Source organism: Plectrocnemia conspersa, unplaced genomic scaffold (assembly GCF_051122295.1).
Source record: "Plectrocnemia conspersa isolate PC_06_02 unplaced genomic scaffold, ASM5112229v1 ptg000006l, whole genome shotgun sequence".
NCBI classification, from domain to species: domain Eukaryota; kingdom Metazoa; phylum Arthropoda; class Insecta; order Trichoptera; family Polycentropodidae; genus Plectrocnemia; species Plectrocnemia conspersa.
In genome coordinates, this window is record NW_028277170.1 from 378,026 (window position 1) to 399,960 (window position 21,935).

The window sequence follows — 21,935 nt, forward strand, 5'->3', positions numbered from 1 at the left end:
AGCAAAAATATACGGTGATCGGATTTTCACGGACAGTAAATTACTTGACAAAATTTTCGTGCGCGCTTATTATTCCGGATGAAAACTATTTTTTAAATAATATGAAAAAATAAGTAAGCATTTTGATTGTTCACCCTCAATGTGCAATTATAAATTTTAAGATGAAAATTTAAGTATTTAAATTTTCAATGCCGGAGTTCAATCTAACAATCAATTCGAATTGAAAATTAAATCTAATGAATCATATTTTTACTCCATGAAGAAAACCCAAAAAGAATTGTTGCAGTTTTCATATTAAGATATCAATATTAATAATATGTTTATAAAGTAAAAAATAATGTTTTCCATGTCATTTTTTTTTACAACTTTCTAAAGAAACTAGAAAAGAAACATTATTTTTTTTTTAATTTTTAAAAAATTTAATGTTAATAGCTACAATAAAAATAATATTTTCTGTCAATACTTGTTATTGAATACGCATTCGATATTATATTTTGCTATTTAAAAATATCCATAAATACAAGTTTGAAATGTAATCAGGAACGTCATTTTGGGGCATTTGCCTCACTTTGAATTTAGCCAGAAAATTTAATTAAACATTATATTATATTAATGAAATCGAAACATTAAAAAATCATCCACTGACTGGTTAAATTTTGCCTCTATCCCAAAAAAAGCTGAAATGACGTTCCTGATTTAAACCAGAAATTCACAGAAATCTAAAAAAACAGTCGAATTTATCCCGAAAATATGTAATTTCAGTGAAATTATATCGGAATATATTTTCATCGGTAGATGTATATTTTTACTAGTAAAAAGATAATTTTTCTAACAGGTGAGAATCGGTGACATCTATATTATTAATTATAAATTATTATGTGTAATATAATTTATAACCAATATATGTCACTGCAGCTGGGGCCGGTTTTTTTATACAGGCGGCCTTCGACTTTCGCACATAATTGGTTCCTGAAAATGTGTGCGAATGTTGAATGTACGAAAATCGAGGGAAGTAAAAAAATTTGAAATTGTGTGTATTTTAAAATATTTATTTATCAAGTAAATACAATATGTTTAAGAGACGTTTAAGTGACACGTTTAAGTGGGGTTTGCGGGTGTTTCCTTTGAAAAGTTATCAAGAGTTACCAGTTTTCCACTATTCTTTTTCTTTTCTTCATTTAGTATTTTATAACATGCTATGTTTTTATTGATCGCCCCACGCACTTGAGATATGCGTTCTCCATTGGGATCACAATCATCCATAATATTTAAAAAATTGTCAAGGTGCGTGAAGGCTTCATTCATATTTTTCATTGTTAAAGAGTTTTCCAAAATAAACCTGTCTCATCTACATTAAATATTTGGCTAGAGGAATATTCTGCATCTTCAATAAATTTGGTTAATTAGGAAATAAATTCTTTTGCAGCATCTTTATCCGCATCAGCCGATTCTCCAGTAAATTTAATATTATGGAAAGAATACCTCATTTTAAAATTGTAAAACCAACCGTTACTTGCTTGAAAAACCTTGTTAAAATATTTTTTTAGCCTATCCTTCCAATCTTTGTGTAAACTAAGAGCTTTTGCATGAATAATTGAAATACTCAGAGGGACATCTTTTTGATGTTGGTCATTGATCTACGATGACAAAGATTTTCCATTTCATGTTTTTTTTTAGCTGTGTTTTTTTGGAAACATATCACTAAAGATTGTGGAAATATATCTTTATTTTCCACAATTTTGAACGTATTCTTTAATTATATTTTTATTTTGCAAAATTTAACATATCGTAGACATGTTTGTGTCATACGAACGTCCGATTGAAGCAAAAGATTCACCGCTATCAAAACGTTTTAAAAAAAAATTGAATTTAAAAAAATTTTTTTTTTTTAAATGTGCGAAAGTCGAGGGCCGCCTGTAATTGCGCATTTTTTTATAAATAAAAATTCGAGTGCCACTGCTGGGGCTTTAACCCGCAACCTCAGATTTACTAGTCTGAGACGTTACGGACTACCCTATTCGGTCCCGCGTAGCACGCCTACCAAGTAACAACAAAAATTTTAAAAAATATCTGCATAATGTAATAACTAAAAATTTAAATATATATATTTTTACGTTGATATTTTAATTTATTATATATATGCACATTGAATCCAAGAGGATGAACGTTTTTTTTTATTTAATTTTTAAAATAATTTCCCGCTGGAGTATTTTATGTCTGAAATGTTAAATTTTCTATCTACAATTTTTGTGTCCGGAATAATCACCGAACCAAAATTACATGTAATGGTTTCTGATAGTGCCTCTAAAGTGTTATACGAAAGCTGCTTGAACTTATATAACAAATACATATGAATGTATATATTTATTTATTTATTTATTTATTAAAATTATAACCATCGTGACCTGACAGGCAAACCCAATGCGTCACGATAGTCAAAAGTACTAATACATCATAATACATACAAATATAAACAAGACAAAACAACAGACACAAATCACCTCAACAGGTGTGCATTGTCCCAAACGAACTGAACCAAAACTCCATATGTGCAAGAGAAAATGTCAATATTTCTATGGACAGAATTGAGCAGATGAATAGCCTTGGCCAGAGAAGAGTTGGCAAGTGCTACAGGCAAGAATAGTGGACGCGACCGAGAACTATAACCACCTTCAGGAGCCCACATTTGAAGCTGCTCGAGCACTGAAGGATTGTCTACGATGCCCTTGAGCAATTTCCAGAAGTGTTTAATTACATAAACACTTCTGCGAGTCGACAAAGAAGCGTATCCCAGGGCTCCCAATATAAAAGCACTGGGAAACAAGAACGGATAATACCCGTATTCATTCAAGTATAAATATCGAAGAAATTTACGTTGTACTTTTTCCAGCTTCAATTCATTACATTGATTCATTACGCCTGGGATCCAAATAATGGAGCTAGTTTCTAGTATGCTGCGGACTAGAGTATCATAAAGAGTGCGCAATACTAAAGTATTCCTGAAGTAACGCGCATTTCTCAAGATAAAACCGAACATTTTTAAGGATTTGCTATGAGTCTCTGCAATGTGCTGGCTAAATTTCCAACGTTCTTCGAAAGTCACTCCTAAATCCTTAGTTGAAGAAAACCTTTCCAGAAAATATCCGCCTAGATGGTATGAATATTTTGCCGGCGTTAATGACCTTGAAAATGAAATTGTGTGACATTTCTTTACACTGAAAGGCAATTGGTTATAGCAAGCCCATTTCCATATAGAGTTGAGATCCTCCTGTAGGCCGAGGGAATCAGAAAACGAATGCATTTTCTTGTAAATTTTTAAGTCATCTGCAAATAATAAAAAATCTGAATGCTCTATTGCTGTTTCTATGTCATTAATGAACAATAAAAACAACAATGGACCCAAATTGGATCCTTGAGGTACTCCAGTAGGGGTCTTATATCGTTCTGAAAAGGAGTTATTATACTTGACGAATTGATATCTAATGGTCAAGTAATTTGAGAATAGATTTATGAGATCTTCAGAAAACCCGAAATTAGATAACTTTTTTACAAGTAAAGCATGGTTAAATTTATCAAACGCTTTTTCAAAATCTGTGTATATGACGTCCACTTGTACACCAGAGTCCAATGATTTTGAAACATAGACAAAACCATTAGATTAGTGACAGTGGATCGAGATTTACGGAAACCATGTTGTTGGTCGAGAAGCATACACCTGCAATGATTAAAAATGTATTTATGCAAAACAATTTCAAATAATTTTGCAGGTGATGAGATCAAATCTATTGGCCTGTAATTGTCAATCTGAGATTTGGGACCCTTTTTATGAATCGGAGTGACTTTTGAACATTCCCACAATTCTGGAAAGCAAGAGGATCTCAAAATTAAATTAAATATAAATTTTAGAGGCTGTAAAATACCAGACTTGCATCCTTTCAGAATGTAGTCTGGAATAAAATCTGGTCCCGAGGTAAAAATGGACTTTAATCTGCTAAATCCATATTCCATATCAACCAAACTAAAGGTTTTGATTGATAACAAAGATGACCATGAACGATGAGTCTCATCGTAATTAGAATTAAACTCTAAATGTGACCCATCATTCTGGTATACGGTTTGAAAATACCTAGCAAATCCATCTGCTATCTCGTATTCGTATAAATATATAATATATTTATACGAATGATTGTTAAAATTAAATATAACTGTACCCATCAGGAATATATATATATATGTATATATATATATACATATATGTGTTAATTAAAATAGTAATTCAATGTGCATACTATATAGTAAAGCGAAAAAAAATTAGAAAACGAGAGAGTGGACTGGAAAAGTTTTAAAATCGATATAGAAAAAAGCAAGCATTTCAAACAACAGACATGCGCCGCAAAAGACAGCTCAATCGACGATGATATTAATTACTTCACATCTGTATTTGAACGAGCAAAAATATATTTCATTTCAATGTGTAATAATATTTATAATACAATTGAATAGTGAAGGATAGGATATGATAATAAAATAAAAAATTAAAAAATGCATAAATAAATAATTTAATAAAAAATTTAAAAAGATATACCATTGCTAAAAAGTGAAAACAATATATGTTGGATAGTGCTTTGTTGACGTCCTATACGTTGAAACAAATTTATGCACATTCGCCACCACATAAACAAGTCACGTGTGTAATTTGTGAAATTGATAAGTAGGTATAGATAATCAGAAAATTATATTTAACCCTCTGGATATTTTTAGTTAAAATTTTGTGCGACACATTAGTAACTGGAAAAGTATTATTTTACGCGAACAAAATATAAATAACACTGCTATCGAGAAACTCCACATAATACATTCCCAGAATTCTGAGCCATACACTTTTATTGATTTTGAAGGATTGCGAAGACAGTCTTGCTGCTTCGCAAAAATGTATTTTTGATCTGATTATCAAGAAATTGAACAAAGTCAAGGGTGACAAATGGTGCATAAAAAAACTATCTTGATTTCTATGTATCGCATGTCATTAGATGTTTGACAAGACTTGTAGAACATAAAATTTTCTATAAATTTAGTTAAATTCATTTCTTTGTATAATTAACTGTTTTCGAGATATAGCGCGGAGAGCTTATGGTATAAAGCTATGTAAACTACAGAGCCAGATGCCTAGTACGCTTTATAAAGTTAATTATATAATTAAAATATTATTATTTATATATAAGAAATTTATGAGATAATATTAAGTAAAATTTTAAATTAATAAAATAAAATTAAATATTTTAAATACATTATAAATAATGTAAGAATTAATTTTTATCTATACTTAATTAACACATTGAATACTGGGCATTATTCCTAAAAATGGAGCCGTGCAGCGGGGATTATTTGCGAAAATTAGGATACAAACTTATTTTTTTTAAAACATCGTAACTCTTTAATTAGTCAACGTTTTAACGTCAAATTTTAAAAACAGATTTATGATGATCGTTTTTTTGTATTCGCAATGATAAAATCAGTAAACGTCAAACTGTGGATCGCGTACCAATAAAATAAAATATAATTTTTAGTTTAGAATAACCAAATATATATTTTTTTGAATAAAAACAATAAAGATAATAATAAAATGATGATAAAATACTGTTGTATATAATAAAAACCGAAAATATCTAATTTTGTGACCTATACAAGCAATTCAAAATTTTTAACACTTGACGGTCAAGTTACGCTGCGATATTTGCACGACACCCAACTGTCCAATTTCGAACAAACGTAACGTTTGCCTATGGCTAAATGTAATCTTTTATTGTTTATGTATTATTATTTTATATTTCTGTTATAATTTATGTATTATTTTTTTATATAGTATATTTAATATAATTAAAAATTATCAGTGATTCTAAACATTTTATTGCTTTAATATTATATATTTACCACTTTTTGTATTTTTACCACACGGTACGCAATGTGTTAAAATAATGAAAAACGCGCACTTACTGTATACTTCGCATCCAATAAAGACTCGAACCACCAATATGCTTGGATAGTTACACAAATTAAAGTCCTAATTTTTGCAAATAATCCCCGCCGCACGCTCCATTTTTAGGAATAATGCCCGGTATTCAATGTGTTGGTAATTGAAAACATGTTGAGAACAGTTTATTTAATTTGAACAGATCGGGATCATTTCAGGTCTAAATATTATAAAATATCACATTTGGGATTGATGAATCTGCATTTAAATGCCCACGATACCTCTACATACATATATATATATAACAGAAAATAATGATAAATAAAAAACATTATATTTTATATTATAAAAATATGAATTTGATTTACTGTAATTTATTTCTTAGAAAATAGTATCAATAAATGAAGGAGTACGAAATAAATAAGCATTACAAAAATATATTGTAAACCTAACAAAATATAATAATGCAAAAAGTTGTAAAATAAATTAACGCAATTAAAAGTTGAGAATCACTGATTATTTTGTTATAATGCTTCGGGTTGATAATATGTACTTAGATATTAGGTCTAGCTCAACATGTCTTTTTTTATGCGGTTACCTTTGAATATTTTGGGTTTTTTGTAATTTTGTAGATAAGAATTTCAAGAAACATATCTCTAAAAAAATTACCATCTTTACCTGAATCAAACCGATAAGGTGGGGTTTTTCGTTAACATTTTTATAACAGCGTGCGCTTAGCCTAACGGAAAAGTTACATTTGTTCGAAATTGGACGGTTGGGTGTCTTGCGAATATCGCCGCGTAAATCGACCGTTAAGTGTTAAAAATTATTTAAATATATTTATATATTATTGATACGTGATTCGCAATTTGGTATTGAGTGATTTCACTATTTCTAATAAATAATATGTGAGATAATTCCATAGAAAAAAATTGTATATATATATGTAAGCATACATCTTGAAACGAATTTATTTTACCCGAGTTTTGAGCCTCTGGAATTTAGAATTTCTACTTTTTTGAACTATTTTTAGTTAATATGATATTCGTAACATCTGTAGGTAAATCCCTAAATAAATACGTTACAGTAAATACGCAGTTTACGTGGGTTTTTTTCGTATGAAGTTAAAATGACGAAACGCACAAATTTGTGCACACCGACGCAACGGAAGGTTTCTGAAACGCACAAATTTGTGCACACCGTACGCAATGAGTTAAATATTTAATTTTCCCAAATTTATAGATAAAGAAGCAACGGCGCAAATGCTTAAAGATATTTTTAAGAACAATAATTTGCAAAGATATATTATAATAAATTTACATTCGACGAATTTATCATTCTGTGAACTTACCTAGAACCGAGAAATCATCTGAACTGCCGTAACTGAGATAGCAGCGGTTTTCAACTTTACGTTAAACCTGATGCGAAGTCCAAAATCCATGACTTCAAACTGACATTCAGAGACGATTTTAAATAATAAGACCTTACTGTTTCAATTCACAGTACAATTATTTATCTTTGCTGATTCGTCCTATTATTTCCGCTATAGCTAAGATTAGACCCAAAAGAGTCGAACTCATATAAAACAGTCCAAGTGTTTGTATTTTTACACAGCCTTAAATTTCTGTAGCGTTTATTTATATGTGTGAATATACTTTTGTGGCGATCAATTTCTTATAGCCAACTTTACCGAAATCTTTATTAGCCATAAAACCATGTATGTTAATAATCTAACATAAACTATTTATTATTTATTTATGTTTTATTAAAATTTTACACACAATTCTAGTATTTGAAATATCTCACATTATTGTCGCATAAAATTATCATTTAAGAACTGCGGTATTAGTATTCAAGGGTCGATACGGTATAACCCATTTAGTATATGACCAATACCTACTGATTTGCGTCGTTGGGAAATGCATAAAATATGAAACTACACTTTCATACGTGTGATTTCATATTCTCTTTAGAATTATATTATTATAAATTACGTATTAAGTTTAATATTCATTCATAATGTCCGTATATTATTACGGAAAGAGCTTTAACAACACTTTCGTGGTAATATTATATATTAATGAACATGGCATATTATGTGATTAAATATAAAATCCCCAATTTTATATATATATTATTTCAGTCAAATTTTGTAAAATCATGAATAAGTAAAAATCGTGTTATTACGAATATGAGTCGTAGAACTAACGCAATGTAGACAGCCTAAAATGTAAACGACATATTGTATTTGGGGATGGTATGGCTAATGAATGGACAGTGCGTCGATTATTTGAGAAATCCAATTCTAGAAAATGAGCCACGTCGGCGACTTAAGATAATAATGAGCTGAAAGCCAAGGACGTAATTTTTTTTTCGGGGGGAGTGGCAAAAGTTGGCCAGTCCGTGTCCTTTTTTTTAGTAGACATTTAAATAAATATGAGAATAGATTATACTTCCCATCTACCCTTCCGAATTATGAAATATGACAAAAAGTATACTTATTATTAAAAACAAATATACTTAATATCACAATTAAATAATTATCTATTGTAAAAATATTTTAGGGGTTGTTAGGTGATTGACCTCGCAGCCAATGAGACTCAATGCGAATCTAGTAACACTTTTTATTGAAATATTTATGAGTGTAATGGACGATTATCGGCGAGACATTTCCTCCAAGCGGTGGTGAAGCTGACGCATGTGATGATGAATGATCCTCAGGGTTCTTGTGAGTGTCAGAAGGTAGTTATTTTTCGGGAGCTGACTGCTGGTGACTTTGAATTCGTGTCTACGACTGTGTCTCCTACTTATCGGAGTCCGGGCTTATATATTTTAGGGCTTGCTGGCCATTCGCATATGTGCAGCGATCTTTCAGTCTATGAATTTGCTCAAAGGCATAGTAGACAGTGTTCTTAGGTGCTCGAGCAGCTCCAAATATGGGCTCCGGAGGGTGGGTTTAGTTCTCGGTCACGTACACTGTTCTTACCTGTGAAGTCTAAGACTGGAGCACTTGGCAAATCTTCTCTAGAAAAGGTCGTTCGTCTGCTCAATACTGTGCATCGAGATATTGACATTTTCTCGTGTACATATGAGGATTTGGTTCAGTTCGTATGAGACAATGTACACCTGTTGAGGTGATTTGTCTGTTCTTTTCTCTTGCCATAATTTTATCATGTTTTCGTGTTTTTAGTTGTATGAATTAAAAATTAAATGTATTTTTAAAAAAATATGCTTTTGGCCATCATGACACATTAGGTTAATCAGGTCACGATGGTCTTAATTCTAATAAATAAATTTAAAAAATGATCAATTATTTTAAGTAATTTGCTTTTCATTCATTATAATATAATTGCAATTATTTCTTAATAAATTCGATTGTTCGTTTCCTACAAGTCTTCTTTTTGATTATTATTTTTTATATTAAAAAACACATTTTATATAGGCCAACTTCAATTAAAATATAAATTTATAGTTATAAAAACATTACCTGAATTGAATAACGTTTGCCAATATTTTTAGGCTGATTCAAACGCAAACCCTTGAATATCTCAATGTATGAATAAATGGACTTACACCACTTTCAAAAACAACGGCTCATATAGTGATAGTATACATTTGTAAAAATTACCTTAAATAAAATTAAAGCGTAACAGTCTAATAAATTAACGCCGTGCGAATAAAAGCAAAAAAACATGTATTCATAAAGTAAACCATTTGTTCTTTCTAATGAAAGAGAAGCCATTGAATGGTAACCGGGGAAACATTTAAAAGACTACGCTAATCAAATCTTTGAGATTTTTAAGTATTATGTCGCACCGCCTAGCTATTTTTCACAATATTTAATAAATTTAAATAAGTTATGTAAAATATAAGAGTACATACCTGTTTCTTGAACTTACACTTCACTATGCATAAACGCTAAATTTCCGAGAAATATTATATACAATTAGGATCATTTATCTAAATCTATTATTTTTTAAAAGAAAATCCGACCTTCCTAAAAATCTATAACCTAAAAACTTCAGAACAGACGGTTACTTTTGCCTCACTTCCCAATTACGCAAGTATTATGTAATATTTGTTTTCTTATTTAAACAAGGTGCTTTATAATACAATAAAAAATGTAATAAAATAAGGAATTGTCAAATTATCATTATAATAGAATAAAATGCAATATATCAAATAGTATAAAACATGACAAAACTAACATATCATTACAGAGTAAAAAAACACAAAAATTTATTAATTATGTAATTAGCTAACAAATTATGTATTATAATAAAAATATATATAAGTATTTGTAATTTATACTTATATAAACGAAACTAGAAATTACAAATACTTGTGTATAATTTTTTAATAATAATAGTGATGTATGTCTACCATTATCTGTCGGATAATAAATTTAAATAATTCACAATTAATTAATTTTACAAAACTTTAATATACAATTTATAAAATATGCCGCTCCCAAGCAAGTGCCGCCTGGGGCGGACCACCCCCTCGCCCTTCATGGCTACGCTACTGGGGAGGATCAAACATCCTCGTCCGTTGTCTATTCCGTTTTATATGACCAATTACAGATGATTTAGGCCAGGGATGGCTAACGAGTACCCCGCGTGTGAAATTATCGAACCCGGTTGAATTTTTAGGCATGATTTACTCAGCCGCAAGTGTAAGTTTGTGTTATTTTCATCGTTTTGCTCAATAATTGTGTTCCGTCTATTCTGTATATGGCCATTACAAATCTTGTTATGGCCAACAGCGGTCTACCGCTGCTGTCACCGGAGTTCGCGAACGTCGTCTCCCCGTCGTCGGCCGAAACAAATTGTTTATTGGATGTCATATCATAAGAGCAGATGAATAATTTCAGTTAAATTATTTTGTATATATAATAAATAGATTGTAATTATAAATATATTAATCCTTAAGATCACCATGTCAACAGCTAAGAAAGCAAGATTATACAATGAAGAACAGACAATAAAAACATCTCTCATATCAAAGAAAGTATTACTGTTCGTAGTTACAACATAAAGCGACATAAAAATCTCATTTCCTTGAAAGAAGCAAGAAAATATAATATTTTTCACAACAATTAAAGCAATATAAATCCCAAACAAGTGCTTTTAAATCTTTCTTAGTGCCAAAAAACAACATCACATGTGCTAGCTTTCAACTGTCACATTGTATTGCACGACATGGAAATTTTTTTCTGAAGAAGAGTTTTTTAAAACGGTTATTGGAATGTAGCGAATCTTTATTTGCTGATTTTGAGGAAAAAGATCGCATTATTAAAAGAATAAAAGAATTACAAGCCAGTTGAAACACAGAGATCGTATATTAGCTTTGGACGAAGATACTTGGACTCAATAATTTGTGATTTAAACAGCGCCGAAATGTACTCGATTTTTTTAGACGAGAGTACAGATATAACAGGTCAAGCACATCTTGCAGTTATTATTAGATTTAAATCTGGAAATATTATAAAAGAAGAATTGATCAAATTGATGAATTTTACAGGAAGAACTACCGGTGCTGAAATTATGGAGTTTACGTTTAACGTGACTGAAGAATATTGTTTTTGTAACGACTGATGTTGCCCCAACCATGGTTGGGAAAAACATAGGATTTATAAGCCTACTGAAGCCAAAAATTGAACATCCTTTAATTGAATTTCATTGCATCATCCACCAGGAAGTAATATGTGCAAAAAAAGGTTAAAATCATTTGATAATGTGATATCAATTGTAACAATTGTTGTAAATTATATACAGTAGGTTCTCGAGTTACGCGGTATCTACTTACGCAGATTCGTAGTTACGCGGTTAAAAATTTCGAAAATTTTAAATTTGTTATAATATCGATGTTCATATAGATTTGCGCGTAAATTTTTGTTCCTGGTTGATAAAGCACCGGGACATCCACCGTGTGATCACGAACATATCAAAATAGCATTTTTGCCCCCAAATACGACCTCTATAATACAACCTATGGATCAAGGTCTAATACAAAGCTTAAAAAAATATTACTTAAGGACTTTTAGAAATGCCATAAAGGTAACTGAAGGGCAAAACAGTATATAACTCACACAGTTTTTGAAAGAACACAATATTTATGAAGCTGTTAAAAATATTGGTGTTGCCTGGAATGAAATTGCAAAGTTTACCATGAAAAACGTTTGGAAGAAGCTTACTCCTCAATTTTTTGAAGTTGTTGAAGACCCCATGCAGGAAGATAACATAATTAATGATCTTGTTGAAATGACAAACCAATTAAATTTAAATCTAAATGAAAATGATTTCATTGAATTGTTAGAAAGTCATAGAGTGGAATTAAACAATGAAGATTTATTAGAACTTGAAGAATATAGAAACAACGGCGGTGATTCGGAGGAGGAAGTCAAAGAAACAAAAAAATTTAGTACAAAAAATGAAAGAATGCCTCAATTTGATAGACCAAGGAATGGCTGGTTTAAAAGCACAAGATCCCGACATTGATTGGTTTGAGAAAGCCAATAAAGCAGTTCAGGACGCTATTTCCTGTTATAAAAATATCTATTATGAGAAAAAAAGATCTAGTGTACAATCTTCACTGGATAAGTACGGTTTCTTATTAGATAAAATAAATCCAACACCTAAAGATATTGAAATGGAATAGTATAGACATTATGACATGATATTTTAATGAATATGAATGTATAAATATTATTTTTATGTTTCTCATTTTATTTTGTAAAAAAAGTTAAGATTATAATGTATGTAGACATTTTACACATAGAATAAATTGTTATAGTACTTTTATTTTCATTTTAACCTAATGTATACATACAAGAAGACAGCATTTAGTTATTTTAAGTATCGTTCGGATGATTGGGGGAATGTATTAATATTTAATACATATCGGATGAGTATTCCTCTACTTACGCGATTTTCGACTTACGCGAATTTTTCTGGAACGAATTAACCGCGTAAGTCGAGAACTTACTGTATCTGCACAAGCTTAAAATAAGCGAGAATTTTCAAAATTATTAGAAGAGGTAGATTTTAAATATTCAGGACTTCTAATGTACAAAACGTTCGATAGCTTAGTTATGGACAAGTTTTAAATCACTTTGATGAAATAAAAATCTTTTTACATAAACAAGAAAAAATATATCCAGAATTGGCAAATGAGGAATGATTAAATAACTTAATGTTCTTGTGTGATCATACACAACATTTTAATGAAATAAATAAGAAACTTCAAGGACGTCGTCAAATTGCATTATGTATGAAAATATAAAATCGATATATTCATTAATGATTTAAATTCGAAAACAATGAAATATTTTGAAACTTCAGTTAATTTAGAAACCAATGATAAAGCAATTAAACAGTACTTATCGTGTTTAGAAGAAATAAAGACAGGTTTTTCAGAAAAGCTTAATCAATTTAAACAACTATTAGATTTGTTATATCCCCACACATAATTGAATATAAATCTTTAGAGTTGAGTTTCTTTAATTGGCTAAATATCGATAATTTAGAAATGGAATTAGTAGTTTCAAAACAGTTTTATATGGAGAAATAAATTTATAGAATTAAACATCGAAACGAAAAAAGCACATGAAATTGAGAATAAATCAATCGAGGAAAAAGTCGATAATATAATATTACAAGAATGGAACTTACCTACATTCTCATCGAGTTTCACACAATGGTTTTAACATAAAATTTAAATGTTATTTCATTATTTCCCACGGTTTAGTAGGTACAGAAAATAAGGTGTAAAAACGTTACAATGTTCAAAAAAATATTTTTAATATATACTGCTGGAAGCAGTATACAAATTTACAAATCACAAGAATTTGATAAACAATGCATATAAAGTGTGTGATGGTTTAAATTAATTATACTTAACTGTTCACTTACATATTTTTCAGTCATTTTCCTCCCGTTGTCCTGTTAGTTGATTTTGTCAAATGCGTGTTTGCTAATGTAAACCCTATAAATTATTATTTAACCCTTCCGCCGCAACGCTATTTTGACATGAGTATTCCCCCAGTGCAGCAGAAATTTCATCAGACTAGATTCCTAGTGTTAAATCTTGTAAAATGTACAATTACACTGTTTAAAAAAGATACAGTTATAATAATGAGGGTTTATATAATCCAAATAAATCAAACAAACGCTTTTGATTGTATTATAATTTTAATGACACATATAAAAGTACAAAGTTTGAAATCGAGTGTAAACAATAACGGTATACAAGCACGTAAATGTACTCACAAACCCAACATGGGTTTACAAGTGTAAATTATCATCGGTAAATTATCACATCTGGAATATTTTCTATACTTACAATAAATAAAGATCATATGTATAAATAAACAATTATATAATGTAAATGGTTTATTATGAATGTTTTTAGAACAAATAATAAGTGAAAGAAATAATAATATTGATAACACATATCTATGCAGTTATAATGTTTAAAAAATGTTTAACTTTTACATATACGAAATGCATTTTTCACAATATATATGATTTTTTAGTAGTCGCCATTTTTAAACAATATGGTAAATTTGGTTGGCGATTAAAATATACAAAATATTTAAGAAAATAATAAGGGCCGGTCCTGGCGGGGGCGTACACTTGCAAGGCACAAAGGTGACCAATTCACCCGAATCTCAAATTTCAATATACAACACCAATGTGAAAAAAATATAAAATAATACTTGAGAAATAAATATTTTAATCTTATTCGGTGATTGATTATAATTTGAAACAAAAATACAATAAAATAGGCATAAACTTACTCTCAAGTTTCCCTAATTGGTATTTTTTTAACTAAATTTATATTTTCTTGGATGCAATTAGTGCAAAACCCCCTGTTTTTGAAGATATCTAAATCGTCATATTTTTGTTGCAATATTTAAAGCCGTTAAATTGCCGCCCTCTAGAAATTAATACCCTAAAGTTACGCTCTTAATTGACATGGAAATCCTTTCGTTACATATTGTAAATTGCATAAATAACTATATATATATATATATACATATACAATACAGGAATGAACAGTTTTTGTGAATATTTGATATTTAGAATCGAAAAGTAAAATAAGCCTATAAAACGATTTATAATTGTACCATCACTATACAGATGATTTTATTAATTAGGCGCCAAATCATCAAACATAATTACATAATGTTTTTAAAAAGACAACCTGGTTCGGACCACCGTCTGTGAATCTACAGAGGAAACGGGCCCAGGAGCATATATTCAGGGCGTGCCAAGTGTGCACCACCCACCCGCAAAATCATCTACATTATTTTTTTCAACAGTCATCGCTTGTAAACAGTGCTTAACGCGTGATAATCACGTGTTTTTCAAATAAAGCTTCTAATCGGTTCGGTCTAAACTTGAACGGATCCACTCACGCATACTATTTTAACAGGGTAGTATTGGTTTGTTGTTCGCGAGGTTCGGTTGGCGCGTGCGTACGGTTGTCGAACAGGCTAGGGCTTCTGGACCCGGTCGGGTAATGACCCTAAAACCCGTGGTCAAAACATACCGGGTTCGAGTTTTATATGATATATAAATTTTAATTTGTAATAAAGTTCTGTTAGTTTAAATTTTGCAGAGAGAGCTCCGGCGAGTATTTTCAACACCTTTCTGTATTAAGGCCAATTCGCAGGATTTTCCCATAGCCATGACGTCGCGGTCCGTTGGCGCGCGACGCGTCAGATTCACGTGCGCGTGTTTATTTACCAAACATCGGTTAAATATCGCAGTTAAACATTTATCCGTGTCGTCGTGTGTTATTCAGTGTTATTTGGTGTATTTGTAACCATGGTTTATACGTGTTGTGTCCCAAATTGCAGCGGAAACTACAAGAACGGCCCCAAAGTCAGCATCTACAAATTTCCTTGAGATGAAGCGACTAAAAACAAATGGATCCGTGCGATTTATCGAGCACATTTTGCTCCTACTCGACATTCTAGAGTACGTATCGTTTTTACACATATAAATGCTTGTTTATATTTTGCATGTTGATCGATACACACACCTAACCTACAATATAACGGATCATAACATACCATAGGTATGCGAGCGTCACTTTACCGAAACGGATTTCAGACGAAATAGTGAATATTATGACAAAAGAATTAGACGTCATCTGAACGTTCCCTTGGACAAAAAAGCATTGAAAGAATCAGCAGTTCCGACGAAGCTACCCAATTGTCCAGATTATCTATCTGCTTCAGCTTCTACTTCGACCAAGAGAGTGCAGAAGAGAGACGCACGCATATCGATAATTCCAATATAGAAACTGCAATTGCCAACAGCTATCGTTCCAAAGCTAAATATGATAGTAATCGAGTATTTTCCCATTTTAATCAATTTATTGTTTGTCTAGAAAACCATAATGTCGACGAGGAGTGGACCATAGTCAAGAAAAACGGTCTGGTAAAATTTATTTTAATAGAAGACATTCCAGCCCCCGTCATTACGCTCTCTGTCGTATTTAGCCAAGACTTAAAATAACATTATATAAAAACAAAACCCAACTAACTCGCTTAAATAATAAACAAATCCCATTAGCGTTTCAAAATATTAATGATGTAATTGAAACATTAAATACTTTTAAATCTTCTCACCAAAATGTAAACGTGAGTTCCGTCGATGACAATATTCAATTGATCCTCGATACGTTAGCATCGACTCGTACATTAATAGAAAAAGATAGGACGAAATATATCGATTTTTTAAGTGAACAAGTAAAATTTTTCAATTGTAAAAAAGATCGTTATAGATATTCACCTGATTTTGTAATATTTTGTAGCATTTTGTTCTCAATATCTCCCCACGCATATAGATACATCAGAAGCTTTGATTATATGATTTTTTTAGAGATGCTAATTCCAAATCTAGAGCCCAGATCAGTGGTAGGAGGGGGAGGCGAGCGACGGAGCGTGAGCGTCAATCAGCGGTCAGCCGCTACGTCAACAAGACACATACACGCACCCTTAGGAACCTTCGAGGCACCGACGAACCGCTTCGAGCATATCCACGTGGACATAGTGTGACCGCTACCAATATCTGGGGATTTCAAGTACATGCTCACATGCGTGGACCGCTTTACGAGATGGTCGTAAGCATTCCCCATCGCTGACATAACAGCGGAGACGGTTGCCAAGACTTTCTTCAGCGGTTGGGTGGCGAGATTCGGCACGCCGGTAAGAATTACCACTGATCAAGGCCGGCAATTTGAGAGCTCACTTTTCAGGAAACTAACGAGTCTGACGGGTGCCACCCGCATTCGAACCACGGCATACCACCCAGCGGCGAACGGCATGGTGGAACGTTTTCACCGGCAACTAAAAGCAGCCATAACCTGTCACAACGGAGAAGAATGGACGGACATCCTGCCACTTGTCTTACTTGGGATCAGGGCGGCCTGGAAAGACGACCTAGGAGCATCAACCGCTGAGTTAGTATACGGACAATCCCTCTCGTTGCCAGGCGAGTTCGTATCAGCGGGCACTCGAGCTACGCCCAACGAACCGCAAGATTTAGTGTTAAGATGGCAGCTTTACGCCCTAAGAATCCTCGTCAGCATGGAAGCACACCAACGTTTGTTTTTAAAAACCTGGCATCAGCTAAGAGCGTGTTTGTACGACGCGATGCAGCTGCAGCTCCGTTAAGACCAACTTACGACGGACCTTACGAAGTGCTTTCCTGTACGGAAAGGGTCTTGATGCTAAAGATCAGGGATAAAAGTGTTGCAGTGTCAATAGATCGCCTCAAGCCCGCATTCATCCAACCTGAAGACACACAGGAAGGCTACGTAGGACACTACTTTTCCCCATCGAACGAGACTTCACTGACACCGCTGCAGCTGGAGATCAACCCTTTACCCCCGGAAACCAAGGATGAGCAAGCAACGCCACACAGTCCGTCCCCCACGACATCAAGACCGACCAGGACTCTACGAATACCCGGCCACCTGCAGGATTTCGTCTTGGGTTCGCCTTAATCGTGAACTGCTCACGGCTAGTTCACTGGAGGGGAGTACTGTAGCGGGGAGAGGGGGAGGCGAGCGACAGAGCGTGAGCGGCAATCAGCGGTCAGCCGCTACGTCAACAAGACGTACGCACCCCCAAATCACAATAAGCAGATAAACCCGTCTCCAACATCAAACACAAAAAAGGCTGAAATGATGGAGTGGCTTTCGAGAAAAGGTATACCCTTTTCACAAAATATGTTGAAGGTCGAATTGTATAAATTGGTATGTATTCATTAGTCCAAATTTAAAGAATTTGCAATAGATGCCATTTTTCACGAATTTGGTCACAATGTATTAAGGCTGCCACCATATCACCACGATCTCAACCCCATAGAAAAAAGTTGGTCTTCTATTAAAGGCTATGTGGGCTCTAGAAATGTCGAGATGACAATAGATTCAGTAAAAAAAAACTAGTGGAAGAAAAAATAAATATCATGACTGCCAACGAATGGAGTAATGTCTGCCAAAATGTAATAAAAAATGAAAAAAAATATGAAATCAACGATGTTGCCATGGATGATATTATGAATAATATGAATTTAGTGTTTAGTGTAAACAAAGATTAGTTCAGAAGATTCCTTATTTTATCTGCAATTTTTGTATTAATTATATATGTATGTATTTTTTATAATTTGTGTTGTGATTTATATTTTAATAAAATATTATATTATTATAAGTTGATAATCTACCTTGGCTTTTAAATAAGTCTTACACTAAAGGTAAAATTAGGACGCACTCGAGGTTGTCATTCACGTATTTAATACATTTTAAAATCGTCTTAATTTCTAAAGTATTTAATATAATTTAATAAAATTTTAAATTCTAAGCTCACCATATACTAAGTTTTCAAACTCTAAAGATCCATGGAAGAACAATTGATAATAGTTTAGTAAAACTATCACAATAGGACAAGTAAGACAAAAAATCTCTTCCGCCAGCCCCATGTCAATGAATCATCCCTATCCAGGTATAAAAAAGGGTTTGAACACAGTTGCAACACAAAAACAGTCCATTGAAAATCTGACATAAAACCATTCTGGAAAGGTATAAGCGTAACAATGGACATTTAACTTAATGTTTCAGATGTCAGCTTTATGGACACGCAGCCAAAAACTGCCACCGAACCCCACGATGCGTCAAATGTACCGGCAGTCACGCAACCGCTGACTGCTCGAAAACGGATCGTGAGACACCAGCGAAATGCATCGGATGCGAAGGAGATCATCCGGCCAACTTCAAGGACTGCCCTCGCAGGAAGGAGTATCTCGTCCAGACTCAGAGGAGACATCAAAGGCCAGCTACCGTCGCGGCTGTCGCCCCGGCTGCACCTGGACCAACATTTAACTTAATTCAGGAGGATTTTTCCGCACTTCGACCATCCCAACCAGCTAAGAAATTCTCAGCTGTGACCGCTAATCTCAAGCAGGCTCAAAGACCACAACCAGAGCCGACAGCAGTACCAAACACCTGCGCAGAGAATGCCCCCATGCCGTCCTCGGATCTACGGAAGATGCTCCTCGTACTTCAGGAGATTCGGGTCAAAGATGGCAAGTGTGCGAGCAAAATGGAGATAGCCATCATGATGGTAGAGTACCTTGATGTCCTCTTCTAAGAAGAAATTGAATTTGCTGACGAGGAATTCACGTGGAATTCGACACAAAACTGGCGAGCTGGAGCTATTGATCAGCGAGTATAAAATTGACATTGTCATAGTTACACAGACACCCCTGTTCTAAATGATATTATAACCAAAATATAAATTTCACTTCGGTAATATTGAAGTATGAAGTATACACATTATCAATGATTAAACAAAAGTGAGCATGAAATAACTTCACAAACTCAAGAAGACAAAACTGAAAAAAAAAGCGAGTTGTTAATGACAATAGACTCAAATAAATGGTCGCAAAAATATAGAACTAATATAGCTATTAGTTTCCACTTTTGGAAGAATTTTTAAATGCTGTTTATATCAACCAGGAAGTCATATTCAACAAGATAAACACTTAAGAGCGTTAGTTAAAACCTTATATAATTATTTTCCTGAAAGTGAAGATCCACGTAAGGAAAATCTATGAATAAATAATCCCTTTTAAATCGCGCGCACTCAATCCCAGTCAAGATTCGGAATGGCAACTTCCGAAAAAAACTGCCAGACCATCCACTGAGTCCAGGAGCCCTGGACCAACCCCGAGCCAAACAGGTTCGAAAATCTTCCCGAGGTAATAGGAAGCAAATCAAGCAGAACTCCGCCTGTGATTATGGAGGTCACGGGCTCGCACCTTCAAACGACGGACCTTATTAAATCCTTCACCAAATCCAGCAACTTCACGTTGCGTTACACTGGAAAGGGCAACGTGTCCGTCCAGTGTTCTTCGCTCGAGCAACGAGCCTTACTAATGGAAGGATTGAGGGGGCATCGCCCATTTCATACCTTTACTACTGACGAGGACAAGACAGTAAAGTCTGTCCTGAAAGGACTACCAAAAGTTCCAACTGAAGACATAGCTGCTGACCTCCAAAGGCAAGGACTCAATGTCGTCAAAGTGACGACAATGAAGACAAAGACGGAGGTACTGGGAGGCTCTCGCCTCTACCTGGTTCAGTTCTCTTCGGAAACCAAGACAGCTACAATCAAAAACATCCGGTACGTTTGTTTCGCCAAGGCCATTCTGGAAAGGTATAAGCGTAACAATGGACATTTAACCCAATGTTTCAGGTGTCAGCTAACCAGCGAAATGCATCGGATGCGAAGGGGATCATCCGGCCAATTTCAAGGACTGCCCTCGCAGGAAGGAGTATCTCGTCCAGACTCAGAGGAGACATCAAAGGCCAGCTACCGTCGCGGCTGTCGCCCCGGCTGCACCTGGACCAACATTTAACTTAATTCAGGAGGATTTTTCCGCACTTCGACCATCCCAACCAGCTAAGAAATTCTCAGCTGTGACCGCTAATCTCAAGCAGGCTCAAAGACCACAACCAGAGCCGACAGCAGCACCAAACACCGGCGCAGAGGTTATTCAAATCATTTGAAATGGCAGAAGAATTCATTCCCGATGCAGAATTGCTTCGAATTTTACAAGGTTCAGATGAAAGTGATAACGATTCTGATAGTGATATTGAGATTGAAGATAGTTGTAATATAACTGAAGAAAGAAGATTTTGTCGAGCATGAAAACTTTGAAGGATTAATAGAAATCAATGATGGATTGACGTATGTGTCAAAATCGGGATTATCTTGGAAATCAAACCCTCTCAGACTAGACAGTCAAGAACCCGTATAGTAAATATTGTCAACGGTGCTTCTGGAATAGCCTCTGGTGTAGATTTTATTTCTATAAAAGAGACATTCAAATTATTTTTCCCAGAAGAAATGATGTTGCACATTTGTAACGAAACAAATAAGCAAATAGACCGGGACAACAGTGAAAATATTAGAAAAAAAATATTTCTCAAATTACTATGGTCGAAATTGACGCTTTTATGGGAATTTTGTTTTCTTCCGGTAGGCTTAATGGCCGAAAAATTCAGTTTCAGTCAGTACATGAAAAGTAAACCGGGGCAATATGGTATTAAGATATGGGCGGTAGCAGATTCTCAAACTGCGTATACCTTGAATTTACAGGTATTCACTGGTCAGGTTGATAACAGAAGGGAAATCAACCAGGGAGAACGAGTTGTGATGGATTTGATACAGCCCTACTTTGGTTCAGGACGGGGAGTGACAACCGATAACTTTTTTACTTCTGTTCCATTAGCTAAAAAATTATTAGAAAAAAGCGTCACAATAACCGGGACACTTCGACCAAACAAGCGGGAAATTCCTCCCATCTAAAGACAGAAAAGAATATTCAAGCCTCTTCGGTTTTGCTCTCTTGTATACGGAATTTTTTGATAGCAAATTGGCCCCTGA

General features: G+C 33.5%; 1 protein-coding gene and 1 long non-coding RNA gene across 2 annotated transcripts; both read left to right on the top strand.

Annotated features, from left to right (window-relative positions):
• Positions 1–10,737: 10,737 nt before the first annotated feature.
• Positions 10,738–12,774, top strand: LOC148233974 (uncharacterized). The gene is made up of 2 exons (XR_015809852.1): positions 10,738–11,410; positions 11,495–12,774. It is a non-coding gene; the product is annotated as an uncharacterized LOC148233974 (long non-coding RNA).
• A 3,048-nt stretch (positions 12,775–15,822) lies between these two features.
• On the top strand, positions 15,823–18,507 carry LOC148233975 (uncharacterized). Its single transcript, XM_088187293.1, has 2 exons — positions 15,823–15,957; positions 16,058–18,507. Exon 2 carries the CDS (start codon positions 17,540–17,542, stop codon positions 17,990–17,992), a length of 453 nt encoding a protein of 150 aa, XP_088043419.1. The 5' UTR covers positions 15,823–15,957; positions 16,058–17,539; the 3' UTR covers positions 17,993–18,507.
• The last annotated feature ends 3,428 nt before the right edge of the window (positions 18,508–21,935 follow it).